Source organism: Lacerta agilis, chromosome 14 (assembly GCF_009819535.1).
Source record: "Lacerta agilis isolate rLacAgi1 chromosome 14, rLacAgi1.pri, whole genome shotgun sequence".
Lineage (NCBI taxonomy): Eukaryota > Metazoa > Chordata > Lepidosauria > Squamata > Lacertidae > Lacerta > Lacerta agilis.
In genome coordinates, this window is record NC_046325.1 from 8088971 (window position 1) to 8116315 (window position 27345).

Below are 27345 nucleotides of genomic sequence, written 5' to 3' on the forward strand. Positions count from 1 at the left end.
GGTGTAGCCACAACTGTTTAAAGAGAGTTTGATCCCATGTAAAATATAAAACACAGATGGAGTGTATTATAGCATCTTGTGTCTGAGGCAAGTTATCTTCAGACCCTGTTTGTGTTTTTCTTGCATGTACACCACCACGGCATCACAATAGTTATCTGAGTTAGCTCACAAAGCATAGTGCAGATAAACACAAACAAAGCTAAATATTAGTATATTAAAAAACTTGAAATATTTCCAATTATTATTTTTTAAATGATAACACAAATAGGAAGCTGAAGTTATATAATATGTCTGGATTATAAAATGTCTGGATGTATACAATAAGCTTCCCTTAGTCTCCAAAAAGACCATAAAGATGATACAAGTCATTGGGAAGGTGACACCATAACTGGGGTACCAAAAACGGGGGGGGGGGGTGGACACTCTCACTTTAGGTTTTCCGTTTCACTCATTTGGTGGAGGTGCTCAGAAGAAACTAGTGGTTCACTGGTTCATGGGTCCAATCAGTGCTTTTTTCCTAAATAATAATAATAATAATGTTTAGGGGTACTCTCATTTTGACTCAAGAAAATCACCATTTTATAGTTCAAATTTGATAAATTATTATTATTATTATTATTATTATTATTATTATTATTATTATTAGAAAATAAACACAGTAAATGGACAAAAGTACAAAGATCCACAAAATGTTTAGGGGCATGCGTACCCCTGCATCCCCCAGAAAAAGCACTGGGTCCAATCCACCCTATTCCATTCCATTTCACCCCATCCATTCTGTACTACTGTGTTTTGGATATACTTTGGGCACACTGTGTTTCACAACATACACATTTCTTCAGTTTTCTTCAACACATTCACTAGTAGAATATGCGTTTTGTACTCATCTTTTCTGTAAGATGCTATATTTCATGTGCACGTGAAGAATGCAAAATCTGGAGACATGTATAATCTAACTGACGGTTGTCTCCCTATCCACAAGGAACCTCAGGAGTGCTGGGCTGGATTAGTCCATCTAACAAAACAGGCCAAACAGATTCCTCTCTGTATTTTGCTGTGAGAAGTGAGAAGTGGCCAGACACACAGAAAATGGGACAGCCTAATCTCATTTCAGAGAAAGGCAATGTCCCTGGATCATGTGACTCAAAGAGTTGGTATGTTGGACATACTTGAGGAAGACAAGTTTCCAGTTCAAGGAAATGTTATATCCCTTGGGTATATGGAAACAATATTTAGTTAGGGAGCTACATTGTGAACCTAAGAAGAGAAACTCTCTCAATTTTAAGTGAAAATTGAAATTGGCTATCTCTTTTGGTTGAATAGCTTAGAAATTGAAAGAACTTCAAAAGAAAGGGAGAAAGAAAGAAAGAAAGAAAGAAAGAAAGAAAGAAAGAAAGAAAGAAAGAAAGAGAGAAAGAAAGAAAGAAAGAAAGAAAGAAAGAAAGAAAGAAAGAAAGAAAGAAAGAAAGGGACAAACCACAGATGAAAAGATTGGGTGGTGCAGATGTATGTGAAACATTAAATTTGTGCATCCTGTATTCATCTATTTCAAAAAAGCCGTTCCTAGACACCTGCTTCCTCTGGTTAAAGGAGATTTCTCTCTCTAGTATCTCCCCTACTTGTGGTTTTGTGGTTTCTATCATTTTCTAAGTACCTGCTGTTCTGTGGTTTTCCTCAGTCTCCACTACCATGGATCATGAGCGCCACCATCAGCAAGTCATTGGTTTAGCTTTTGTAACAAAAGGTTGTTGTTGTTGTTGTTTTACCATTCACTGATTCATATAAACCCTGACTGGATTCCCATCACCATGCAGCTCTTGTATACCAATCTCTGGCAATGAGCCGGCTGACCAGCAGTAAGAAGACTCCGGTCAGTTCAAGATAGTTTTATTTACAGAAACAGACACCCAGAGCAGGGCTTCGCACTCTCTCTCAGCAACGATAGGTGCTCTAGTCTGAATCATACCCCTGCCCCCAACAGGAACTACGGAAGAACCTTGTCTTTCTACCAATCCTCTTCCATTCTTTTAGTCTTTCCCATCGCCGGGAGAGAGGACTGAGAGCCTGGAGTGGCCCTTCAGCACAGTCAGTGGACAGAGTTTCTGAGCCTATCTTATCTGTTTGCAACCCTGCTTTGCCTTGGCTGCATTCCAACTTTCCCTCTTCATCCAAGCTAGCAGGGTCTGTCCTGGAAAGGAGGGGCTGTGGACTGTCAGCTCTGAAACTTGACACTTCTTCCTCATCTGGAGAGGCAGTCTCTTGCTTACTTAACCGAGGTTGAATCTGCTGCCGGGTCATGGGGGCGGGAAGCTCGGCGGCCTGACCACAACCCGGACCCACCCGGAAGTGCATCCAACTTATGAGGAAGGATCTGTATTTATCAGAAAGAAATAGAAAAAGTGGAGGAGGAGGAGGAGGAGAAACAACGTGAGAAAATTATACCAAAACCCCTGGACCCCCTTCACATAGCGAAATTAAAAACTTTATTACAGGCAGGGAAGATCATGAGGAAACTGATCAGAAGATTCATTTCCATGTTGCAGGTGGTCCCAGGAACAGAAAAAAGAACTAAAATCTATTGAAGACCTGAATTTAGTATCTTTGGCCCATACACCCTCTTTAAAGAAGGCCACAGCACAAACTCATTTGCATGTTGTCATGGGTGCATCTAATAATGGAAATAACTGAAAGCCTAAAGAAGACAGGATAAGATCAATGCAATATTCTAAAGTCAACACAAAGGTATGGTGTAATTCACGATTTGGTGCAAGCACATATTTTAGTATCCTAATGATCTCTGCTTTTAAAGTTGTGGGTTCAAACGGAGACTTAAAAAATGAATGAGCAATGCCTTCCAGAAAGCACATGGAATTCTGCATCATTGTCTCATGTCCAGCAACGAAACAGCATGTTATGGTTCTACCAGGTGGTTGCACTCAGTACAATAGTTATGCAGCAGTGATGCTGCCAAAGTCCCGAAATCCAGCAAAGACGAATCCCTTGATGGAGCATTGATAAGAAATACTGGGGCCTTAGGTAGACTGTGGAGGGATTCAAAGAATGTGCTTTCCTAATGTTGATTAGAGTGATGTGTGTCACTGTGTGTTCCCTGCTTTGGAAAAGTACTTTCCTTTTGCTATGATTTGTTTTGTTGCTACACAAGGAAGAAAGTTCTGTGTGAATTGGTTGTTGACATCAGAAATCTGAGGTCTAGAAAATGTACATAATGAATCAGAGAGTCATAGAACTATAGAGTTGGAAGTGACCCAAGGGTCACTTAGTCCAACCCCCTGCATTCAGGAATCTCAGCTAAAGTATCCATGACTATCCAACCTCTGCTTAAAAACTTCCAGTGAAGAGGATTCTGTTTTCAGTGGTGCTCTTAGCTCTAGACCAGTGGCTATGACCCACCTAAGCATCTCTAAAATCATGATGCCTCCCCCCATGACATATAACCCTGAGGCCCCCATCACACCTGCCAAAGACAGATGGCACCAGCAACCCCTATTCTTTCCTCGAGGGACCAATATAGAGACTTTATGAGTATTGTATTGTGTTCAGTTTGGTGCATTCATTCTAACTGAAAGCTCTCCAGTGCCACCTGCGGTCTTTGTGTTAAATAGGGAAAGGTTTTTGTGTGAGCTCAAGTTCAGTTTCCAACACTGTGTCTTTCTCTGGCACAGTAATATATGGCTGTGTCTTCTTGCCTCAGGCTGTTCATCTGAAGATAAAATCTGGAGACGACCCTGGAGACAGTGAAACGCCCTTTGATGGTTGCAGAGTAGGTATACCTAGATGATGACTGATAACGAACCAACCATTCCAGCCCTTTCCCTGGAGACTGACGGAGCCAGTGCATGTGAGCACCGTTAATATAAACTCCTGTTGTAGTACAGGTGAGCCTCACAGACTCTCCAGGCTTTTTTACTTCTGGCCCCGACTGGGTGAGAACAGTCTGCGAACTGGCCCCTGAAGAGAGTAGAGGCGAACATAGGTTAACCAGCTGAATTTGTAAATAAATATTGTGGTTGGATCAGGTTATTATTTTTCTTGATTGACATTTTGCTAAAATAAATGCTACCAAAACATATGCTGTAAAAATTACTTACAAGAAAGCCCAGTTATGAAGATGAAGGAATTCAATAGCCAGAACATTGTGAACACTGAAACGAAGAACCCTACTGGTGGCTGAAGCAGGTTCCAGGAAATCTTTGTGTGTTGTTACTTTTTTCCTGAAGAGGAGAAAGGTCGGCCTTTTAAAAGGAAGTGAGAGTGTATGAGTTTTACATATTCTGGGCGGCGTGGGGCATAACTAAGATGAAAAGGGTTGCAGGCGGTGGAGAGAAGGACAAAATGCTAAGGCTTTCTGAGTGGGATATCCAAATGGACTTCAACCATCAGAAATGCACACAAGGGACAATTAATTGGGAACTTCAAGTGAAAGGAATGAAGCTGTTCTTCCTTTCAATGGAGCAGTGATGGGTGAAGGAAACTACCAGATTTTGACCCTTTAGACAGATCTATCCAGTGCAACAAGACCTGTTGAGTAGAAGAGGCTTGTCGTGCTTCAGAGGTTTGCCAAAATACCATGCCTTCCAATGAGCAACCACTGAGGTCTAGAGGATCCTCACCAGCAGGACATGAGTGAAATAGCCCTCTCTCCACTTGTGATTCCCAGCAAATGGTATGCAGGGACATATTGCCTCTAAGAGTGAGGGGGGAGAGCATAACCACTCTAAGGTGTAGGCATCAAAAGCCTTACCCTCCACAAATTTTAAAGCTTCGCAGGTTGTCATAACCCTACAAAAGTGCATTTTTCTGTAGCTATCAGCTGCAGCTTCCCATGGTTCTCTGACCTCCTGGGTTTTTGTGCAGAGGAAAACCACTGTGGTGCCCCATGCTCACAATGCTTAATTCTCATACATAAAGGCTAACAGGGACTAGAGAAACCAGCTGTGTGCTTCTCTCAGGGGAGGTGAATTCAACATGCTTGTGCACACACAGATGTTAATGACTGATCACTCTTTTTTTTGGGGGGGGGAGGGTTGTTGTTTTTTTAGCAGACTTGGAGCACCCCCCCCCCCGCCCCACACACACACTTAAGAGTTGGTCTCTTGCACAATATCACGGGACAATGTTTTCATGCTTGAGGGAACGTACCAGCAGGATCCCCTGGTTTTCTGTGCCTTGTCATGTTGATCCATCTCCAGAAAGTGCAGTTCTAGCGAGTTAGATAGCTAGATAGCAGGGGTGCCAACTTGGCTGAAATATTGGGGGGTGAGGGTGGGAGGAAAGCCCCAGCCCACACAATCAATCACATTCTGTGGTGCACAAACATTTGAATGACAATGCCCATCAACTTCAGGGGGCCTGGCCCCTTAAATGTTTTATGGGGGGGGGGCTAAAGGGACATCAGTCCCTAGGAGTTGGTTCCTATGATGCAATCTCCCCCTCACACACATTCATTCATTCATTCTTTTCAAATTTATACATTTCACTACAGTGGTTCCTCAGGTTACAGATGCTTCAGATTACAGACGGTTCAGGTTACAGACTCCGCTAACCTTGAGAGGATGAGAACAGAAATCATGCAGTGGCAGCGCAGTGGCAGCGGGAGGCCCCATTAGCTAAAGTGGTACCTCTGGTTAAGAACAGTTTCAGGTTAAGAATGGACCTCCAGAATGAATTAAGATTTTAACCCGAGGTACCACTGTAATTTTATACACTTCACTAATTTTACAATCATTTTGGCATTTCAAAACTTGACTTCCTTACCCCTCTTTCTGCGGTTCCTTAAATTTGTTTTTAATATCTTCTGGATATCCAAATTAACATAATTTGTTCAATTATTCATCTTCTTTAAATATGTACTCTTCTAAAATGGCAGGTTGTTACAATAATCCTGGAAATATTTTTATCTGTTTATAATTTATCTGTAAATATTCAATAAACCATTTCCATTCTTTTACATATATATATATATATATATATATATATATATATATATATATATATATAATTTTATATTGGTTTCTTATTCTTCCAGTAAATTTTACCATTTCTACATATTCCATAAGTTTTTGTATCCATTCTTCCTTTGCTGGGACTTCTGCTTCTTGCCCTTTTGGGGCAAGTAACATTCTTGCTGGGAATCAGCAAAATCGACACTGCCAACATGGGCTGCCAGACGTCTGGATTTTCCCAGACTATTTCTCCTGGACACTGCTTGCGGCTACCGTTTTCCAGCTATGTCTGGGAAATTCTGGACATATGGCAACCCTATACATACTGTATCTGTATATATCTGTAACTGAAAAGCCTACAAGCTGGAACATATTTTCAAGCTGTTTGCTGAGCCTGAGACTACTACTTCTACAGCAGTAAAAGATTTAGAATGAACTCTGCTTCCATGTGGTGAGAGGTACTGTGAGCAAGATCCACATTTCCACTGTGTGTCTATCTCATATCAGATTCCCAGAAATTTCCCAAGTAACTGTGAATAGAATTGTCACTGTAATACTAAAATATCTGGTATTGACGTGTACTCCTAGGTCTTTGTTGTGGACACATATAAGCAGCTTTCCCTAACCAGGTGTCATCCAGATGTTTTCCTAGAATTGTAGACTTGGAAAAGACCCTGAGAATCATCCAGTCCAACCCTCTGCAATGCAGGAATATGCAGTTGTCCCATAAGGGGATCGAACCTGCGACCTTGGCATTATCAGCACCATGTTTTAACCAACTATCCAGGCTGTACTAAAAGTTTCATCAGCTATCGTCAGCATGGGGACTGTAGGGTCTGTCTGTCTGTCTGTCTGTCTGTCTGTCTCTCTCACACACACACACACGCCAACACAATTTAAATCCATGCAACTTCATGGCTATTGTCAGGGACTGGACTGAAGAGGAATGGTGGAGGCCAGCCTACCCCCTCCTGAACCTTCCCAAGAAGAGGAGGACAGTATACATTTACAACAGTGGTTTGCAGAAGGTCATGATTCTGAGACAGAAGGACAGAGCTGGGAGATAATGGAGGGGGGGAGCAGCAGAGCCAAAACAGCTGGTTGACACATTAGAAAGCATTCCAGACCTCCCCCCCCTTCTCCTAGAACCAGACAGGCATTGAGGGTAGTAGAACAGAGATCTCTGTGACAGAAAGCTCAGATTAGCCAATGCAGAAATGACGTAGAATAGGAGGGATGTAGGGGGAGGGACTTTACTTGGAACGCCATTTGTGAGAGAGAAACTGAATTCTTTTGTCTCCCGCTGTGATTAGTGAATAAACTAATTGGTAAGAACTCTTCTTTGCTTTTCTCTGCTTCTTGCTGCCACAGTGGGAGGGAAAGAATTCCCCAAAACCTGACAGCTACGCAGAATGTCATTATGAACTCTTGTACGTAAATAAATTATCACTGATGATTACAAATTTTGATAGGAACAAACTTCTGGAATTCAAGGTTGCTGTTTTTTAAAAGCAAGGCTGTTGCAATATGAATACTGTGGAATTGAATGCACCAGTGGTTCAGGAAATGAAATGTCTAAAGAGGGTTCCCTTTCTCGCTGCAGTGCACAAAAATACATGTATCACTGGTTTTCCAGAAGAGTAGTTTTTGCACAGCCTGTGAGAGACATTTTCTCTCTGTGTGTCTCTTGCACAGTAATACATGGCGGAATCTTCCAGTTTTAGGCCACGCAGTTGCAGGAACACCTGGTTTTTTGAGGTATCTCTTGTGATGGTGATACGGTCCTGGAGACCACTGTTATAGTTCACATTTCCATTGGACCAGATTCGTCCACTCCATACCAGCCCTTTCTCAGGGGCCCAATGGGCCCAATCCATGAGACTGCTCGCTACAGAAAATCCAGACACTGTACAGGTCAGTTGCACAGTCTCTCCTGGCCTCTTGACACCACCACCAGACTCTGCAATGGTAACTTGGGATAAAACACCTGTATCAGAAAGAAAGAAAATAAGGAAGATTGAAGAAGAAGATGACCATACAGGGAATCAATTACTTGAGGAATTTCCTTACATGCAGGGAAGATCATTAGGGAAATGGTCAAGAGTGTTAATTCCATGACTTGAATGGCTGGCAGTAACTCACAGGACCTGAAGGGGAGCTGTATTCTACTGAGAAAGCTTTGCATGCTCTGTTTCCTTTAATGAAATCCAAAACTAAGAATCATTTGCATGATAGCACAAACGCCACTAATAAAGGAGAAACCTCCAAGATCTGACTAGAAAGGTAAAGGTAAAGGACCCCTGAATGGTTAAGTCCAGTCAAAGGCGACTATGGGGTTGCGGCACTCATCTCGCTTCAGGCCGAGGGAGCCGGGTCATGTGGCCAGCATGACTAAACTGCTTCTGGTGCAATGGAACACCGTGACAGAAACCAGAGCACAACGAAATGTCGTTTAACCTTCCCGCCGCTGCGGTACCTATTTATCTACTTGCACTGGTGTGTTTTTGAACTGCTAGGTTGGCAGGAGTTGGGACTGAGTAATGGGAGCTCACCCCGTCGTGGGGATTCAAACTGCTGACATTCCGAATGGCAATCCCAAGAGGCTCAGTGGTTTAGACCACAGCGCCACCCGCATCTATGAGGCACCAAAAGCATCAATTCCATATCTCCTCCTGCATCTGCCCTGCAATGTACAGATGTACTAGCAGAGATAGAACATCGTACCATCCTGGTTGGAATCCAAGACTCTGGACTACTCTGTCTTTGGAAACAAGCACACACAATTGAATGTGGGTACACAATAGAATAGGGTTACCATGCAAAAAGTCCTCTAAACTAGTAAGAGATTTCTTCATATAGTTTTTTGGTGGCTTTTTTCTTCTTCCTGCGTCGGTAGTAGCTTTTCTGTCAAAATAGGATATCCTAGACATCTGCTTCTTGTGGCAAAATTTTATTTTTATTTTCTCACCCTGCTGTGCTTTCTACTGTGTGTGTGTGTGGTTTTTATTCCAAGGTCATTGTCCTTAATTGCCCGATTACATGGAACACTCTGCTTCCTACTGCAGAAGGTTTTTGACAAGAAGCAGGATAAAATAAAATAAAATTCGATAAACAAAACCGAAGCAGATCAGAAGTCCCAATGGGGTGTTACAAACACTCGAATGACAGGATGTTTCCAACCAAGATCTCAACGACTGATCCATAAATAACCCTCCAGGGAACCTTGTCCCTTTGCCAGCTTCACCATGGGTATTTTTCAGAGCTCAGATTCACTCTGCACCACTGTGGTCTCTCGCACAGTAATACATTCCAGTGTCTTCAGCTTTCAGGCCTGTCATACGCAGATCAATCCACTGATTGGACATATCCATGGAAGTTGTGAATCGGCCTTTAACGGAATCTCCATAATATGTGGTACTTCCTGAAACACTTGACACCCACTCGAGCCCCTTTCCTGGAGCCTGACGGACCCAGCTCATCCAGTAGCTGGCTATACTGAAGCCTGATGTTGTACACGTAAGCCGAAGGGAATCCCCAGGCCTTTTCAGGTCTCCTCCATTTTCTACCAGAGAAATGTCCGACAAAACACCTAGGGAAAGGGACAGAGTTACAAACCTCCCTGAATACATTCTCAGCAAGCCCAAGTCATATCATTGCAACCAAAGGGATGAATTACCTTTGAAAGCTGAAAGAGTTAAGAGGAGATGGATCCAAATAATCATTTTTATCAGATGGTTTGCAGAGAAATTCTCCTTAGGAGGACTGGTAGCTACAAGGGAACTATGGTTATTTCTGCAAGATCAAAGTCTAAAGCAAGAGGGAGGGAGTTTTAAAGAATGGACTGAATCAATATTTGCATATGCTCTGCTATATAAGACACCACCAGTCCATGAAAAACTTCAACTCCCCCCCCCCACCCCAAGAAGGGCTTAGCAATCAAAGAATTGTGTCCCCAGAGACAGGGGTCATAACTCAGAACAGGGAGGACAAAGGAAGCTGCCAAATGGAGAAGATTATGTTATTCCTTACAATTCTCAGTCCATATCACAGCTCCCACAACACTATTTCACATTAACAACAACTTTAATGCTTTAATCGAAATTCCTGCCTTGCAGGGGGTTGGACTAGATGACCCTTGAGGTAACTTCCAACTCTACAATTCTATCATTCTATGGAAAGAACTATTTTAAGGGGAAAGAGGGGAGATTTGCCTTAGCAACAAATCCCTTTCTGCCCCTTTAGGAAGGAGGGGGAGTTGCGGGCATCACGAGCCCTGCACGTGCGCAGGGGATGATCGCATCCCCTGCCATCACTGGCTGAGCCCTGGGCGCGGTGCCCAGCATGCTGGCCAACCGGCTCAGCTGTTGGGTGTGGCTGGCTCAATTTAAGCCAGCGCGCGACCAGGGCTCAGCCTGCTCCTTTCCTGGCCCCTTCTGGCGTTCATCTCTCAGATGAAGGAAATGATGCTTGGTTGGCGGATATCATATTAGCTATTAGGTATTGGTTGCGGATCTGAGGGTATTGGCGGCGAGCCCCTTCGTGGCTTGATTGGCGGTTAGGCATTGGATTACCCCAGTTAGGATCTCGGTGGGGGGGGGAGGTTCGGCCATCACCTCCCCCCAGGCTCTGAAGGGTACTTCAGTAAATGAATCCGGGGGGGCGTGTCCCTGTCCGAAGCCACGGTGGGTGAGGGCCAAAGGCACGCCCCAGTCCGGTGATCACTGGGTGAGTCCCTAGCTGATGTGCAGCAGCAGGGTTCTCACCCATCAGTGGTTAACCCTTCTCGGACTGCCAGCAGTTAGTTCCAATGCCTAAGCCAATACCGCTCAACATCCGTAACCAATAAAGTTGTGGCCTTTTATGCCCATTAACCTTATTTCCGGAGTCCTGTGTCTTCATTTCACCGCGGGAGGGATCAGGTATTGACACGCAACCAGTTTCATTCTTTGCCTTGGGCTGTGGGCTGACACAAACAGAATGGAAAGAAGGTTGGGTGGCACCCAGTGAAACTTCACCACATATGTAAGAAACACACACACACACACACACACACACACACACACACACAAATGTGCATCCTCAGACAGGAAATATGCAAGTTTGTTTATTTATCTTCCCTTATCTGGTTATTTGCAGATCAGGAAAATCCTAATTTGGGGTGTGTGTGTGTACAGGATTCCACTTGTGTGAGGAGGACATTATGTGGATGCTACACATACAGCAGAGACACGATCAGCCTCAAATCCCCATTCACTGGACCAAACAAATTCCCAAAATGAATATCATGATCTGCATGTCTAGGCTTAATTTGCAGATTAGAACTGAACTATCCAATGGCTTTCACACTAATGTGTGTCTTGGAGCTTTAAATACAATGAAATAAATATTTGAGGGCATGGGAAATAAGAATGTATATAAATATTAAAATAAAAGTATAAATATGCATTTGAAGAATTTTCTATTTTAAAAGATTCTCTTCTCCATGCCTTGAAACAGTTCCTCCATTGGAAACGGAGAACCCAGACATCTGTTTCCTGTGAAAAAGGAGATTTCTTTCTCTACTATCTCTTCCGGTTATGATTTCTACTGCTTAACCCTTGCGTTCAATTGCTCACGAAAATGGAACATGAGCGCCGCCACCAGCCAATATTTTTCTGTGGTTACACTACAAAAAGGTTTTTGACATGAGCCCAGAAGGGTTTCCTCTCACTGTGTGCCGTCCTTAGTACAGTAATACATGGCAGTGTCCTCTTCTCTCAGGTTGTTCATCTGCAGGTAGAAGCTGGATGTGTCTTTGGAGGCTGTAAACCGACCTCGGAAAGCAGAAGGCTGAGCTTCGTATCCTGGTTTCCTGAACCGAGACAACCCTTCGAACGTCTTTCCGGGTGCCTGCCTGACCCAATCCATGTAAAAAGTTTCCATATCAGCATTCAAACCATTCACAGTGCACTTGATCTTTACCGAGTCTCCAGGCCTTTTGATTTCTAGAACTGGCTGAGTGAGAGTCATCTGACAATAGGCTCCTGAAAAGGGGGGCATTAAAGGCAGGAGGGTGACAGATTAAAAATAAATGCTTCAATTACGACAAGAAGCAGCTGTTCAATTCCCCACCCCCCAAATGCATTCTGGAACTATTTGCCAATCTCCACAATATTTTTTGCCTGTAAAATGTACAAAGAAGCATACCGCCCAAAGCTGACAGAATGAAAAGTAAATGTAGTAAAGTCATCTTTTTCTCTGTCTCTTCCTCAAGTCCTGTCTTTTTAAATGACTTCTCTGGGAAAAAGAATGACTCAAAAGGCCAAGGGTAAACGCCAGATGAACCCACAGCAGAAAGAGGCTTTATCAAGTACTCCATGAGACTCTTTGCATATGGGCCCCCATTTAAAAGGCAACACCTGAAACCCATTTGCATGATGCCCTCTGTACTACTAAAGGGTGTAGTGCCATTCACCAGCACCTTGGGCAGGGATGGAGTGGATCTGTCCAGCCTTTGCTGCTGACACCACTGGGTGGACGCTCACAGGCAGGCAAAAAATATATATATATAAAAAATATGAAAGGCACAAATACAGGATGGGTGACACCTGTCTTGATAGCAGTACATGTGAAAAGGATCTAGGAGTCTTGGTAGACCATAAACTTGACATGAGTCAACAGTGTGATGCAGCAGCTAAAAAAGCCAATGCAATTCTGGGCTGCATCAATAGGAGTATAGCGTCTAGATCAAGGGAAGTAATAGTACCACTGTATTCCGCTCTTGTCAGACCTCACCTGGAATACTGTGTCCAGTTCTGGGCACCACAGTTCAAGAAGGATACTGACAAGCTGGAACATGTCCAGAGGAGGGCAACCAAAATGGTCCAAGGCCTGGAAACGATGCCTTATGAGGAACGGCTTAGGGAGCTGGGTATGTTTAGCCTGGAGAAGATAAGGTTAAGGGGTGATATGATAGCCATGTTCAAATATATAAAAGGATGTCATCTAGAGGAGGGAGAAAGGTTGTTTCTGCTGCTCCGGAGAAGCGGACACGGAGCAATGGATTCAAACTACAAGAAGGAAGATTCCACCTAAACATTAGGAAGAACTTCCTGACAGTAAGAGCTGTTCGACAGTGGAATTTGCTGCCAAGGAGTGTGGTGGAGTCTCCTTCTTTTGAGGTCTTTAAGCAGAGGCTTGACAGCCATCTGTCAGGAATGCTTTGATGGTGTTTCCTGCTTGGCAGGGGGTTGGACTGGATGGCCCTTGTGGTCTCTTCCAACTCTATGATTCTATGATAGGGGGTGAAGAACAGGGGCGGGACACAGAGGGTGCTCTTCACCCTTTGCATTCACCTAGCCCTCACTGCTGGAGCCAGGCAGGGCACGATAGGGAACTCTGAGGGGAAGACATGCTGCACGGAGCCTCCATGGAGTCCGCTGTAAGGCGGCTGAGGGGGAGGCGGCAGGCAGACGCAAGCCCCACAATGCCATTTTGGGCAGCAGGGAGCTTTCATGCAGTCCACCCGCTGCCTCCCCCTCAGCTGCCCTACAACTAAGTGGGAGGCAGTGTCCACAGAAAGGGTGGGGGTAGGGGAGTGGTTTGGGTAGAATCCCAAGGGATGAATAGAGAACTCTGGAGGGACACATTTATCCCTTGATCATGTGATGCATTATGGAATATAATGCTCGTGATTCTCTGTGAGCAATGGATTTGTTATTGAGGAAACAGATGGGATGATAAATGAGCTTCTTTCCAGATGTTGTTCACAAACCCGTGAAGAACAAGGTCATGTTTTTTTTGTACTGCATCTTAGAAAATTTCCCTCACTGTGCATCCTACACAGCAATACCGTGCAGAATCTTCTGGCTTCAGGCTATTCAGTTGCAGGGACACCTGGCTTTTTGAGGTGTCTCTTGTGATGGTGATGCGGTTTTTGAGTGCACTATTATACTTAGTGTTCCCACTGCTCCAGATACCTCCAGTCCACTCCAGGCTCTTTCCCAGGGGCTGACGGATCCAGTGCACAATGTAGCTTGTTAGAGAGAATCCTGACACTGTACACGTCAATTGCAGAGTGTCTCCTGGCCTCTTAAAGCAATCACCAGTCTCTGTGATTGCATCCTGGGGTGAAATATCTGTAACAGAAGGAAATACGAGAGGAAGAAAAATAGGAAATATGTTACAGAGGAAAATGTCAGGTGGCCCACTTGAAGGGGGAAAGGAAGGTGTTCTCACATGCAGGGTAGATCAACAGGAAGCCACAGACATCAAATACTGCACCCTCTACATGTGGCTTCCTTTTAATGACGAAGAACTAAGAAATCATTTGCATAATGTCACCTGTGCTGCAAATATGAGCAAAGGGACAAATGAGGACTTAAGCAGTAGGTGTGGTTGGAACCTCAGATCTTCATCCTAGGATAAGAACCCGAGGGGAATTGTACCTTTAAAAATAACAGAGGAAAACCATTGAGTCACTTACATAAATGGAAATCTACCTTTTTCTTACATGCTATAAAGTGCTGGTGCAAGGAAAAATAGGTATATGAAATGGAGAACTACTGGATGCCAGGATACAAGTTTGGGGCAAGTACTCCAACACAGATTTAGTGTCAGAAAACATGAAGCAAAGTAAAGTACGGAAATATAAGCCGTTAGACATTTGAAATATGCCCTTTAAAGTGAGCTCCAAACTTTCCCTCAATAGTTGATGAAGGACACAAATGGCAAAAGTCTAAGAAAATGAAATTAGTTAGGACAGTTCAGTTTGGGGTAGGGCACAGTTAGCATCTAGTTTGGTCCTAAACCTGTGGGTGTCAAGGGCACTGTCCAGTCAAAGGATTGCATACGGCAGACAGTTAAGTATTTATTGTCAAAGATAACCACTTCCAGTCGCTTCTACAGTTCTGGATATCTCCACACACCAGTCTAATTTCTAGGCAGCAATACCCAGATCCACACAAAATAGAGTAGTTGCAGCAACAAGGGACAACACCCCCTCCACCAGTTATGTACCTTCCACCAACAAACTGCATGCACACAGCCATAGTCTGTGCCTGCATGGAAACTTCCTCTGCTCATCATTTTCCAATTCCCTCTTGGTTCTGGGAAACAGTGGTTCAGGAGAGGGAGGAGAGGGAGGGGACCCACTTGGCAGGGGCGTAGCACCATTTGCCAGTGCCTGGCATGGGTGCAAAAGCATATGTGGCAGGTGGGAGGGGAAATGCGCTTGCAAAGCCCTTGCCACCACTGGGTGGGCACTTGGGTACTGGGTGGGCGTAGGGTGCAGAGGGTGCTATTCACCCTCCGCTCATCCAGCCGTCACCCCTGAAGAGTGGGTGCTCACATGCCAAGCATGAGGGTGGGTGGAGCACAGAGGGTGCTTTTCACCTTCCACATTCACCTTCACTGCTGGAGCCAGGCAGGGCAGCACAGGTAACTCTGCCCCAATTGTGCAGCCCGGGCAATGGACCCCTGCACCCCCCACCTTCTGCCTTGGCACCTGGCCCTTCACTTTCCTGACCTCCCCCTCCCCCTTCTTCTTCCAACCAGTCCTGTGCTATAGCCTCAAACCCTGCAGCTTCCTCTGATTCTGATTTTTGCTTTTTGGCTGGTACAGGTTCCCACAAACCGCTGCCCCCCTTTCCTGAGTCAGACCCCCCAACCCCTGGTACACACTCATCAGTGTCCTGCCAATCCCAGGCAGGGAGGATTAGTTATTACTGACACTGACATTTTCTTTACTAAGCAGTAGCAGTCGTAACTCTTTAACAGATGGATTTTGAAAACACGTGGAAGAGGTGTGCTGGCAATTCTATCTTTGCAGTTCAACATTTGTAAACAAAGAGGTCTGTTGAGCGCAGAATGCTGCCTGGCATAACATTATGCATTTGCTTCTGAGAGAGCAGATGAGAGATGGCATTGCAGCCAGCTGCTGCAAGAAAACATATGAATGACATATTTTGTTTTCAGGAAGCAGAGTTTTGCACTGACTCTGAGAATGCTTTGCTCACTGTGTCCCTTGAACATTGCAGAATCTTCAGGCTTCAGGCTAGTCAGTTGCAGGAACACCTGGTTTTTTGAGGTGTCTCTTGTGATGGTGATTCGGTTTTGAAGGGCACTGTTATAGTCAGTGCTTCCACCACCCCAGATAGCTCCAGCCCAGTCCAGTCCCTTTCCGAGTGGCTGACGAATCCAGTGTACTCCATTGCTTGTTAAAGAAAACCCAGACACCGTACAGGTCAGTCTCAATGTCTCTCCTGGTCTCTTCACACCACCGCCAGACTCAGTAAGAGTGATCTGTGAAGAAATGTCTACATTCATGGGGAAAAGAACATAAAAGAAGGGAAAGATTCATGAGAAATGCACAGCAAAACAATTGGCTCTTCTACAGAAATGAAATTGGGGTCTTGACTTACATGCTGGAAAAAGCAGTAAGAAAATCATTAAGAATTTCAGTTCCATGATGGATGGCAAGCACTATGAAGACCTGAAGTGGAGCTGAATTATATCAAGGAACTTGAATTTTGATTCCTCTACATGTGGCTTCTAGTTAATGAAGGACCTGCAACAACGTCATTTGCATGGTGTCATCCCTGCTACCAATATAAGCAGAGGCATGCAAGTGAGACCGCATGAAGTAAGAGTAGTGTTCCACCAAAAGAACAGCAATCCCATTTCCCCATCCTATGTCTGCCTAATAAAAAATAAGCAAAGCAGATGCTGCTGTCAATAAAAGATGAGAGCAGCAGCAAATGAAATGGATCACTTTCAAAAATTGCAGAAAATGATCCACTCCATTGTCTTCCAAGGCCAACAGTTCAGTCAGCAGAGGAAATCAGCTGTAACTTTTGGAGGCGAAAACATCCTACACCCGTGCTGAAATTACTCTCTGCAAGTTCATAGGCCCCTTTAAAGGCAGAGAGAAAGCATGTTGCAGGTTAGGGGGAGTACGCAATACCACAACCTTGTAGAAGGCAGTAGTATTCAACTGGGCATCCCATTTTAGTTCATGAGAATTCGACTGGGAATGATTTCCATGAAGTCTGTGTCACAACAGCAGGGTGGTTGAATGCCTTTTCCTCTTAACATTCTCCAAAATCCATCCATAGATGTAATTAGGAGGGAGAAGTGTGCAGGTCTGGCTGCTGCAAGTACATCCTGGGCCCACAGCCAACATATGCCTCAGAGTCTGATTTTGCTGTGTATTATTATCATTATCTCTAGCTCTCCGGGAAATAAGGTTTTTCAGCAAAATGCCCAGGTACTAGTGTGGTAATGCCCCCCTTATCTGATTAGGGACATGATCCAGTGCAATACAGATGTTGCAATCTGACCCGGAGCAATCTGTGGCTGACCTAACCTGTCTATTTTCCCCATCCATCAGCTAATTTGTGTGCTTGAGGTGGTGGTACAGAGTTAGCATGTAGTTTGGTAAAACAAAACAAAACAAACGATTAGGATCTAGCTGTGATTCCTTTTCACTCTTAACATAGTTTGAAAACACTATGAAGAGTCGTGCTGACCAGCCTATTTGTAGAGAATTGATAGAAGAACTATTTGTGAGGCATCATATTGTGCTTTTGTGCTTGAGGGGAAACACAGGGTGAAATATGGCCTGGCTTCCAGCTGCTGCCCACAAACCCATGATTGACTCATATCTTGCTTTCAGGAAGCAGAGTTCTTGTACTGCCTATTGCTCACTGTGTCCCTTGAACAGTAATACATGGCAGAGTCTTCAGGCTTCAGGCTAGTCAGTTGCAGGAACACCTGGTTTTTTGAGGTGTCTCTTATGATGGTTATCCGGTTTTGGAGGGCACTGTTATAGTCAGTGCTTCCACCACTCCAGATACCTCCAGCCCAAAACAATCCCTTTCCTACTGGCTGACAGATCCAGTGTACTACATAACTTGTTAAAGAAAACCCAGACACCGTACAGGTCAGTAGCAATGTCTCTCCTGGTCTTTTCACACACCGCCACCAGACTCAGTAAGGGTAATCTGTGAGGAAATGTCTGTATATGGAGAAACAAAATGAAACATGAAATGGCATGGAATAATATAGCAAAGCAATGGATTGTCTACAAGAGTGGGGGAAAGGATTTTTCTCTTACATGCTGGGAAGAACATAAGGAAAATCATCAAAGGTTGCAGTTCCATGATCAATGGCATCATCTCCCAGGACCTGAAGAAGACCTGAATTATATGAAGGACCTTGGATTCTGCATCCTCTGCACAGGACTTCTTTTAATGAAGATCCCTAGGATGTAATTTGCATTGGGCCATCAGTGTTGTTATTATAAGCGGCAAGCAGAGGCACACATGCAGTAGGTGTGGTTATCATGCCAAGAACAGCAGCCCCAAATCTCCTTGCAATTTCAAAGGCCCATTGAAAGAAAGAGAATATTGGGAGAGGGGAAAGAGCACCTTGCAGATTGCAGGGAGCACACAATATGGATGCAGTATGGAATGACTGACATAATGATACTCATTTCCTTTGATTCCATTTAGAAAACCACATTCCCAAATCAAAGGATTGTATTACATATCAGCAAAGGAAACTGTCTTTCACATGTGATATGTGACTGTAAACATTTATTGGATTCCACATTTTCCCTATTTACTGTATGCAACACTTGATCAGCTGCATTAGATGAATAATAAAAAAGGAAAGGAAACTGAAATCTGCTATGATGAAGCCTCTAAAAAGAAATACTAGCCCACTCCATTGACAGATCCAGAAAACCAGAAGAACTAAAGTAGCAGTGCCAGAGGAGATCAATCTTTAATCAGCAACTTTGGGTTAATGAGCATTTCACAATTTGCTAGATCTAGAAAACCAGGAGAACTACAGCAGCAGTGCCTGAGGATATCATCTTTAATGAGCAGCTTTCGGTTAATGTGCATTTCACATATTTGCTGTGGAATAATTCCATCTGCTTCAGTAGAAGAGTTTGGATTGATATCCGGCTTTTCACTACCCGAAGGAGTCTCAAAGCGGCTCACATTCTCCTTTCCCTTCCTCCCCACAACAAACCTCTGTGAGGTGAGTGGGGCTGAGAGACTTCAAAGGAATGTGACTAGCCCAAGGTCACACAACAGCTGCATGTGGAGAAGTGGAGACACGAACCCGGTTCCCCAGATTAGGAGTCTACCGCTCTTAACCACTACACCACACTGGCTCTCAGTGGTTTAAATGTGTAAAAACATACATTTAAATACATATTTTGAGACAAAGGTTGAATACACACAAACACACATAATGATAGAAATATAATTCATTTAAACTTTTTTATAAACAAAATCATATAAATGTGGGAATGAAATGGAAGCAATCAGGAAAATGTATAAAGAAATAAGGTTATTTTAAAGGTTGTCGTCTTCAGCCATTAAAAATGTCACCCTCATCTAAAAGGGATATCCTAGACAGTTTCTTTCTGTTGCAAAATTAGATTTCTCTCTCTCTATTTTCTCTTGCAGGTGGTATTAGCATTTGGGCAACATTGCCCATCGTCATGGAGCGTGAGCACCACCAACAGCATGTTTTTTCTCTGTGATCACATCGTAGGAGGCTGTTCAGATGACTTTATAGCACAGTAATACCCAGCTGAGAATGTGATATGTCTGTGCAACTGTCACGTTGGGAGAGAAATGAATGCCAAAGGTATATGGAGCAGGTGGCCAAGATTAGCTCTAGTTGTGATTCTCTTGACATAGTTTGAAAACACTTTGAAGAGTTGTGCCGACCAATATGTTTGAACTTCAACATTTGTAGAGGATTAATTCTGTTAAAGAACAATTTGTTTGGCATCATATTGTTCTTTTGTGGTTGAGGGGAAACACAGGGTGATATATGGCCTTGCTCACAGCTGCTGTACACAAACACATGATTGACATATAGCTTGCTTTTAGGAAGCAGAGTTCTTGTACTGCCTCTGAGAACATTTGCTCACTGTGTCCCTTGAACAGTAATACATTGCAGAGTCTTCAGGCTTCAGGCTAGTCAGTTGCAGGAACACCTGGTTTTTGAGGTGTCTCTTGTGATGGTGATCCGGTTTTGGAGGGCACTGTTATAGCCAGTGCTTCCATCGCTCCAGATAACTCCAGCCCACTCCAGTCCCTTTCCTGGAGGCTGACGGATCCAGTGTACTCCATAACTTGTTAAAGAAAACCCAGACAACCGCACAGGTCAGTCGCAATGTCTCCCCTGGTCTTTTCACGCCGCCACCAGACTCAGTAAGCGTAATCTGTGAGGAAATGTCTGTATATGGAGAGACAAAAGGAAACATGAAATGGCATGGAATGATACAGCAAAGCAAGGGATTGTCTACAAAAGTGGGAAAGGATTTTCTCTTACATGCTGGGAAGAACATTAGGAAAATGAGCAAGGGTTTGAGTTCCATGTTCAATGGCATCATCTCCCAGGATCTGAAGAAGATCTGAATTATATGAAGGAACTTGAATTCTGCATCCTCTGCAGAGGACTTCTTTTTAATGAAGGTCCCCAGGATGTAATTTGCATGGGGCCATCAGTGCTGTTATTATAAGCGCAAGCATAGGCACACATCAGTAGGTGTGGTTATCATGCCAAGAACAGCAGCCCCACATCTCCCTGCAATTTCAAAGGCCCATTGAAAGACAGAGAAGATTGGGAAAGGGGAAACAGCACTTGCAGATTGAAGGGCGCACACATATAGATGCAGTATGCAATGGCTGACATAATGATACTCATTTCCTTTGATTCCATTAGAAGACCACATTCCAAAATCAAAGACTGGCATAACATTTCAGCAAAGGAAACTGTCCTTTCACATGTGATATGTGACTGTAAACATTTATTGGATTCCACATTTCCCCTATTTACTGTATGCAACACTTGATCAGCTGCATTAGATGAATAATAAAAAAGGAAAGGAAACTGAAATCTGTTGTGATGAGGCCTTTAATAAGAAATACAAGCCCTCACAATTTACATAGCTAGAAAACCAGGAGAACTACAGTAGCAGTGCCAGAGGAAATCAATCTTTAATCAGCAACTTTCGGTTAATGTGCAATTTCACAAATTTGCTATGCAATAATTCCATCTGCTTCAGCGGTTTAAAATGTGTAAAAACATACATTTAAATACATATTTTGAGACAAAGGTTGAATACACACAAACACACACATAATGAAAGAATATAATTTATTTTAAAACTTTTTTATAATCAAAATCATATAAATGTGGGAATGAAATGGAAGCATTCAGAGAAATATATAAAGAAATAAGGTTATTTTAAAGGTTGTCTGCTTCATCCATTAAAATGTCACCTTCATCTAAAAGGGATATCCTAGACAGTTTCTTTCTGTGGCAAAATTAGATTTCTCTCTCTATTTTCTCTTGCAGGTGGTATTAGGCATTTGGGCACATTGCCCATCATCATGGAGCGTGAGCACCACCAACAGCATTTTTTTCACTGCGATTACATCGTAGGAGGCTGTTCAGATGACTTTATAGCACAGTAATACCCAGCTGAGAATGTAATGTGTCTGTGCACTGTCACGTTGGGAGAGAAATGAATCCCAAAGGTATATGGAGCAGGTGACCAAGATTAGCTCTAGTTGTGATTCCTTTTCACTGACATAGTTTGAAAAACACTTTGAAGAGTTGTGCCGACCAATATGTTTGAACTTCAACATTTGTAGAGGATTAATTCTGTTAAGAACAATATGTTTGGCATCATATTGTGCTTTGTGGTGGAGGGGAAACACAGGGTGATATATGGCCTTGCTCACAGCAGCTGCCCACAAATCCATGATTGACTTATATCCTCCTTTCAGGAAGCAGAGTTTTTGTACTGCCTCTGAGAATGCTTTGCTCACTGTGTACCGTGAACAGTAATACATTGCAGAATCTTCAGGCTTCAGGCTAGTCAGTTGCAGGAACACCTGGTTTTTTGAGGTGTCTCTTGTGATGGTGATCCGGTTTTGGAGTGCAGTGTAATAGACAGTGTCTCCACCACTCCCGATAACTCCAGCCCACTCCAGTCCCTTTCCTAGTGGCTGACGGATCCAGCCTACTCCATAGCTTGTTAAAGAAACCCAGACACCGCACCGGTCAGTCGCAATGTTTCTCCTGGTCTCTTCACACCACCGCCAGACTCAGTAAGTGTGATCTGTGAGGAAAGGTCTGTATATGGAGAAGAAAAATGAAACATGAAATGGCATGGAATGATACAGCAAAGCAATGGATTGTCTACAAGAGTGGGGAAAGGATTTTTCTCTTACATGCTGGGAAGAACATAAGGAAAATCATCAAAGGTTGCAGTTTCATGATCAATGGCATCATCTACCCAGGACCCTGAAGAAAACCTGAATTATATGAAGGACCTTGAACTCTGCATCCTCTGCACAGGACCTCTTTTTAATGAATGCCCCCAGGATGTAATTTGCATGGGGCCATCAGTGCTGTTATTATAAGCGGCCAAGCAGAGGCACTCATGCAGTAGGTGTGGTTATCATGCCAAGAACAGCAGCCCCACATCTCCCTGCAATTTCAAAGGCCATTGAAAGACAGAGAAGATTGGGAGAGGGGGGAAAGCACCTTGCAGATTGCAGGACGCACACAATATAGATGCAGAATGGAATGACTGACATAATGATACTCATTTCCTTAGATTCCATTTACAAAACCATATTCCAAAATCAAGACTGGCATAACATATCAGCAAAGGAAAATGTCTTTTCACATGTGATTTGTGACTGTAAACATTTATTGGGTTGCACATTTTCCCTATCGGTAGTTTTACTGTATGCAACACTTTGATCAGCTGCATTAGATGAATAATAAAAAAGCAAACGAAATGAGCGTTCCCCACATAAAATGGGGTACGCATGTTGCGAGGTCGCGAGGAGACCCATTGGATCACGGTGGCAGCTCCTGGTAGTTGGTCTGGCTTGCCTTCCCCAGGTTGGGATACCTGTGGACTCCACCTACTCTAGCAGCCGCCCAATCCCCAACTGGGGAGGTGTTTCCAGGGGGATTTGGCCAGGTAGAAGGAGGGATTATGCAGTACACAATAGAGATTGAGTCATACCTGGGAAGCGAACGTTTGGATTCAGAGCTTCCCCACCCCCACGCCTCAATGGTTGTTTCCTTGCAGGTTTAACCACCTTTTTCCACAGCCACCAGCCACGCAGGCGCTGCTATGACAAGGTCGCTGTTAAAGGGCCGGAAAGGAATTTCCCTGCATTGGCAGGTTTTGCCTTTCCCGTAGCAATTCGTCACAACTTTGGCGGTTGCAGGCCTTGGGCGGAATCCTTTAGTCATTTACAGGAGTGGGGGGGGCGTGGGGCGGGTGACCCCGCCACCATTGCGGTGGTGATAACAGGGTTCCCGTTAAAGGGGTCTCAGGGGGAGGCATTGACCAAACGCCCAGGGTCGTCACTGCCCTCCCCTTCCAGCGGCAGCGAACATAGAGGGGTGGGCTATCTGCTTGAACATATGTTCTCCAGACTAGCCCACTTCCCAATCATGCTGGATAACCCTGAAGTTACCCAGAACCCCAGCTGGTGGGCTGGGAAGGATAAACGCCCAATGCCTGAGCCAAGGTCTTCCTACATCTGAAATATTAATAAAGTTGTGGCCAATTTAATCCCATACAACGTTGTCATGAGTTGTTATTTCCCTCAGGGGCTGCCCCGGGGTTCGGGGGGACTTCGCCTGGCCGCGCAACTGAAATCAGCTATGATGAAGCCTCTAAAAAGAAATACTAGCCCACTCCATTGACAGATCCAGAAAACCAGGAGAACTACAGTAGCAATGCCAGAGGAAATCAATCTTTAATCAGCAACTTTCGGTTAATGTGCATTTCACAAATTTGCTATGCAATAATTCCATCTGCTTCAGCTGTTTAAATGTGTAAAACATACATTTAAATAACAGTACATATTTTGTGGCACAGTTGAATACACACAAACACACACATAATGAAAGAAATATAATTTATTTTAAACTTTTTTAATAAACAAAATCATATAAATGTGGGAATGAAATGGAAGCATTCAGGAAAATATATCGTAGGAGGCTGTTCGGATGACTTTATAGCACAGTAATACTTCACTGCCTCTGAGTGCTGTAAACTCTGAGGGAGGGGAGGGGTAACTTATTCCCCTTTTCAGCACAGTAAAACAAATCAACAAAAGAACATGTGCTCTCACCAGGAAATGCTTTCAAAAAAATCTAACTCAACTCAAAAACACAATCCATTGTAATCCTTCAAAAATACACAAAAATATGCAATACTGGGGCCAATAACCCTTTGTGGGAATGTTTAGGAGTGTGGATGATATATTATTTTATATATCTCATCCCAGCTTGAATTAACAAGCTCCAAACTTAGCAGAGTTTCATTCCCTTTTAAAACACACACAGCAGACACGTTTGCACAGGCTTGCTAAAGCCTCTATAAGAATATATATTCTTGGTATAATTCCCCTATGTCCCTCTTAAAAGACTGCACACGACACAATGTATCTTAAATGAATAAAAAGTTTACTTACAATACTTTCTGAGTTACACAGCGTTTCTCAGAATGGCAGGCTTGCTTAGTAAAAGATATTTACATGTGGTGAAGCTGATTCCATAGGGGAACAGGCTTCACCTGTGCTCCTCTCAGCTGCAAGCCAAGAGAGCATCCTGCTTTTTCAAGAGACGAGGCAAAATGGTGAATGTTCCCTGGGAACTTGTTCCGAGGTTCGACCATACCTACTTCTGGTTCCTGTAACACAGTCCAGGTAAACAGGAAATTAAGCCTGGAGGACTGAGTTACCTTCATGTCCACTCTAGCAGTGTTGGGTTTGACTACTCTCTGTTTACATCCCACACCGACCAATATGTTTGAACTTCAACATTTGTAGAGGATGAATTCTGTTAAAGAACAATTTGTTTGGCATCATATTGTGCTTTTGTGGTTGAGGGGTGATAGGGAAACCGGCAGGGGGAGCGCTCTTCCCGGAGGCCTGCTGACAAGGCGGCCAGCCGGGACTCACCGGATCGCCTTTAGGACACTTCCCCTGGGCCCCGAAAACCCCTCCACATGTTTCCCCACACGGTCTCACAAGCAGCACACTGATTTTCCCCAATAACCCCCTTCAAAAGGCTGTACATAAAGCCTAAAACCCTACCGCTCGCTTCGCCTGTCAGAAGCGCTTCGCTACACACCATTTTCTCAATGAGCGGCAGGCCCGCCAATCAGGAGCATGCATCCAGCTCAGCCTGCAAATGGAACGTTCAGCTCGGATACTATGATTCAATCATCACCTTCACGCTTGACTGAACGCTAAGTGGGTATTGACAGGCTCCCTGCTGGGAGAACAATGGAATCGAAACCAAAATGTATCCAGTTGGGGAAACTATTAATTATAACTTGCAACAATGTATCAAATGGACAATTTAAAGACTGGGTGGCCTGTTTTTGACAGCTCAAAATGTTTATTATTGTAAAATCCGTAACTCCTGAACGCAGTGTCCAATCTGCTCAGTTCGAGTGTCTATCTTCTCCTCAGGAGATGGACTCTCCATCCCCTCGGTTCCCGCCATCCTCCGACCATCAGAAGTACACTTTCTTGAACATATATAATTTTTGGACTTTGTGTCGATGACCTTCATAATCCTTTCAGCAGGCAGTCACGTCCTCATCCAGGAAATGCACCCTCCCAATAATCCACTCAATCCTCATCCATCGGTTACCATAGTAGCAGACATCCTCCCAAGGATCCCCTATTGTTCTTCCCCAGTGGAAACTCTCTATGTGTATTGTACCCACCCTTAAACCATTTACCTGTTCCTGTCACCTTGATCGTTGCTAAACTTGTTTTCCCCATATGTAGATCCTGAAAACCCCCCTTCCTCCTGTCAATCATCTGACGTTTTCCCCATGTGATGATGACGTTCCTGAAGGGTATTCTGGGATGTTTTGCTGAAGTTTTAAAGTCCATGTCACCCCTTTCCCCGTTGAACAGTCTTGGCTGCTCCTGTTGCGCAATAAAGCTTCTTTGCTTTACTTTGCTCCTGGCTGGCTTCCTCCTTGATCTCCGCAGAACCCGTGGGCTTCTCCCATAGGACCAGGTGGACAAGCACACTTGGGATTTTTCCGTAACAGCTGGTGCCGAAACCCGGGAGTCTTGCGGTGCTCCCGTGTGGCTGGCCGCGGGACCCCAAAACCTTCAGCCGGCCACCGGGCCCTTTTGCCTGGGAAGTTTTTTCCGGACCTCCGGCCATCCTCCGGGCGGTAATTGCAAGTCTCCGAGGGACCAACCAGGGAGCAAAGGGAAAGCTCGCCGGCTACCTTCTTGATCCCGGGATCACAGGACCAGAGACGTGAGTATAGGTTGAATCCCCGTGCATCGGTGGGAGAGGGGTGGGTGACTCCTGGCAACCAATTCTCTGCCCTCTTACCTATCGTTATTTCTTGCCTTTCTCTTGGTCCAACGCGTGGACCCATGCTCAACTCGACAGGGGAGTCCTGAGCTCTATTTCTTTCTCTTAAACCTCTGGTCAGCCGCACCGAGACGGGACTCGAACGTAAGACGTGGGAGGACGGCCTAAACAACCACCTCTCCGCTGTGGGTACCCTATCGAACGCAAGGGGCCAGAGTTCTTCTTCGTACCTCTGTCTTCCTCATTGGTGTGGAACCCGAGAAATAAGACGGGGAGGACGGCCTAAACAACACCTCCCCGCAAACGGGTGACCTACCAGCCGAGGGGCAGGGGGACTTCCTTTCTATCGTTACCCTAGCCGCACTGGTCGGGACACGTGTACGCGCTTGTCGCGTGTGAACCCGCTTCCAAACGCAAGGGGGGTATTCCGGAACGAAAACTCTATCCAGAGGCTACCTGATCTGGCACCACGCTAAGTGGGCGTCCAGTAGGGCCTCTCTCTCAAGTTGTAACGTCAGGTAGGAGGTTGCCAGGAGGGAGAGCTTGGCCTGAGGGGCAAGACAAGGCAGAGTGGTGAGGAAACCCCTGGTTGTTTGGAAAGGAAGAGGTCTGGGGAAGGAACCCCGACGGAGTAAGAATAGCGCCAGAGTTGAAGTTGAAGTGTTAGGAATAGGAAAGGGAGGACTAAGGATATCCAATTAAGAAACCCGAACCCCTACCCCTTTTTTCCCGTTCTTAGGAACCCGAACCCCGAAGTCGCGAGATGGGAACTAAAGCTTCGAAGCATGAGCGGGCTCCCTCTGAGAGGAAGGCTTCACGGAAGCCTTCCGTTTCTCAGCTGGACCCCGACTCCCCTCTTGAGTTCGTCTTAGCCCACTGGAAGCAAATACCAGGGCACGAACTGCTATCCAAGCAGAAGTTAGGAGACCTCTGCAGGAATCTATGGCCAAATGCTACTGCCACCTTAAAACCCGAGCTCCGC

General features: G+C 44.5%; 1 gene segment (V, D, J or C); it reads right to left on the bottom strand.

Moving 5' to 3' along the window:
- Nucleotides 1–7522: 7522 nt before the first annotated feature.
- Nucleotides 7523–8115, bottom strand: LOC117057279. The segment is given in 2 exon segments: nt 7523–7950; nt 8034–8115. Coding segments are annotated over 2 exon segments (474 nt in total).
- Between the last annotated feature and the right edge of the window lie 19230 nt (nt 8116–27345).